Source organism: Condylostylus longicornis, unplaced genomic scaffold, assembly GCF_029603195.1.
Source record: "Condylostylus longicornis isolate FDR11 unplaced genomic scaffold, ASM2960319v2 ptg000001l, whole genome shotgun sequence".
NCBI classification, from domain to species: Eukaryota; Metazoa; Arthropoda; class Insecta; order Diptera; family Dolichopodidae; genus Condylostylus; species Condylostylus longicornis.
The window spans coordinates 5,924,278-5,926,780 of NW_026577970.1; the positions used below are offsets into that span (position 1 = coordinate 5,924,278).

Genomic DNA, 2,503 nt, shown 5'->3' on the forward strand with positions numbered 1-2,503 from the left:
CTAGAAACGTGAAAGAAGACACTGATATATTATGTCTGCACTTATTTGAATTTTTTCCAAAAACAATTTATAACCAATATAAAGTTAAGCCATTTTCACGTTTATTTTATATTTCATTGTTTTCAAAAATCACTTTAAATAATGCACAAATATTAACATTTTTCTTAAAATTTTTTTTTTTGAAATTAAATCACTCGACTTGATTCGAATTTCATTTAACTAGATGCTGTACTTGGTGGTGGTGAAGCGCCAGGTGCACCAGGTGCACCAGGTTGTCCTGGTGGGCCTGGTGGTCCTGGTGGTTTACCAGCTGGTGGTGCACCAGCTGGTGGTGGTGATCCTGCTGGTGGTGGTCCTGGTTTAGCTGGATCATCTGGTGATCGTTTAAATATATTTTTAGGATTGCTACTGGAATCATCATCTTCATTCATTGAATCACTTGGAAGTTGTTCAGCTGATCTTTTAAAAATTGGTTTCTTTCCTTGATCTGGTGGTGGATTTGTATCATCTCCATTTTTTTTTTCACTAGTATTTTCGGGATCACTATCTAAATATAAAGATCTCTTGAAAATATTTTTATTTCCATTGTTTGAGTCATCATCATCAGGAGCTAAATTAAATGGTTTAGCAGATATCACACAAAATACAGCAACAGTTAAGACAAAGAATATAATTTGAAACTTTGCCATTTTCCTTTACTTTGATTATTAGCGGTGTAGTTCCAATGACAAAGAGTAAATTAAAACTAATTTTATAATGATTTTGTCACTGTTTTAAATACAAACTCATTGAAGGTAGGATTAGGAAATTTTTTAATAAAAGTTGAGTCATTTAATTTACGACGTTAATAAATTGAAAACCGCTTTTATTTTTAGAATTTTTATAATTTAAAAAATCTTAAAATTAATTTTTGAATAGTCAAATTAGCACTTCAGAAAAAAATTAATTAATTTATGGAAAATTGTTGTAGGCAGCGTTTTAAAACTTAAGTTGAATAGACAAAAATAATTTTTTGATCAGTTCATTCTAGCTACAACGCGATTGGGGAGAAAGTTCTCTTATACTCAAATATATTAATAGTTTACGCAGGCTACATTGTGTACAAATTTCTTACTAAGAAGGTATACATTTTTTAGAAACTTCAACATATTCAGATCTGTTTTGCATTTAAAATGCTCAACTAAGAAAGTGGTGTATAAAGCAATTGATTCAATACGGGCACTTAACAAAAATTTGTTTAAGTATTTGGCCAAACAGAGTTATTTCTATATTGTTATTGTTATATAACAGAGTTAAGGACCTTTAAAAACCGTCGCTATTATCCACATATTAGAAACTAATTTCGACTTTGAGGCGTCGAGATTGGATTGATGATGTGGCTGATCTATAACATGTGGCTTTACGCAGTCTCATCCGAAATAATTAAGTAGCACTACTCATTTATTTCGGATTAATTTTAATCATACTTTCAAATAAGAATTATTAATTATGGTGCAGGGAATAAATTCCGATAAAATTCCTGTTCGTAATGCAGTCTGTGGGGTGTTTTGTACGTTGTTTCCGCTTCAATTTCCCTAATTTTGTTTACAACAGAATCCAAAATTTTCTGAAAACATGTCAGTTCATTTGTTTATTTAAATTCGTGTTTTTGATCGGTTCGGAAACACCAAATTTTTCTACCATCCATTTTAAATTCACCAAAAAAAAAAAAAGAAACAAAATAATTTTTATAATAATTTTTATAGGTTTATTCTGGGGTAATAATATGTTTAAAATTTAAAATTATATGAAAAAATTATTTCATTACATTCAATTTTCAATAATTCGTCCATTTAAACTGATCATTCACATGAATCACAATCTGATAAAGGTCTTTTTCTAATAAACTAAAATAAAATTTAAGCTCAATTAATTTTTTTTTTTTAAATATCTTGTAATAGCAAATTTTTTAAAAATAAGTTTTCTATTAAAACGCAGAGTTAATTTTCACGTACTCATTCGCGAAAGTCTGTGAACAATTTTATTGACAGGAAAATTTTATTTTAGGAAAATTGTAAATTTATTTTGCTCTATTATGTCATATAAGGTGTATGTTTTAAAACCGCTAAATCCAAAATGGAAGGTTTAACAGCGTCCCTTCTGTTACCTTATTCAGTTGGAATTGAACTCAATTTTGTGGAATTGCCAGAATTCAAATGAAACAACAATAAACTCTACAAGCAAAAGTCAAAGATACTTACGATTGATGGAAACGGTGCTGGTGATGACAAATAATTGGATTAATCAATAAGATTTAAGGGAACTAACTTGAGTTTGAATTTTTTTAAACATGTTTTCAGTATTCAAAATTTTAAAAGTTACAACTCTTTCTTTAGCTTCTCAAAAATTTCATTTTTCATCTTACTATCAAAATGTTAAATAGTATATGGATAGAGCTATTATTTTTGATTCAATCACGAATTCTTAATACCCCCTATAAAATTAAAATAAATTAAATGAATTT

At 28.6% G+C, this 2,503-nt stretch overlaps 1 protein-coding gene across 1 annotated transcript; it reads right to left on the reverse strand.

Moving 5' to 3' along the window:
- Positions 1–215: 215 nt before the first annotated feature.
- Positions 216–689, reverse strand: LOC129619115 (basic salivary proline-rich protein 4-like). The gene has a single exon (XM_055534211.1). The coding sequence runs from the start codon at positions 687–689 to the stop codon at positions 216–218; it is 474 nt and encodes a 157-aa protein (XP_055390186.1).
- Positions 690–2,503: the final 1,814 nt, after the last annotated feature.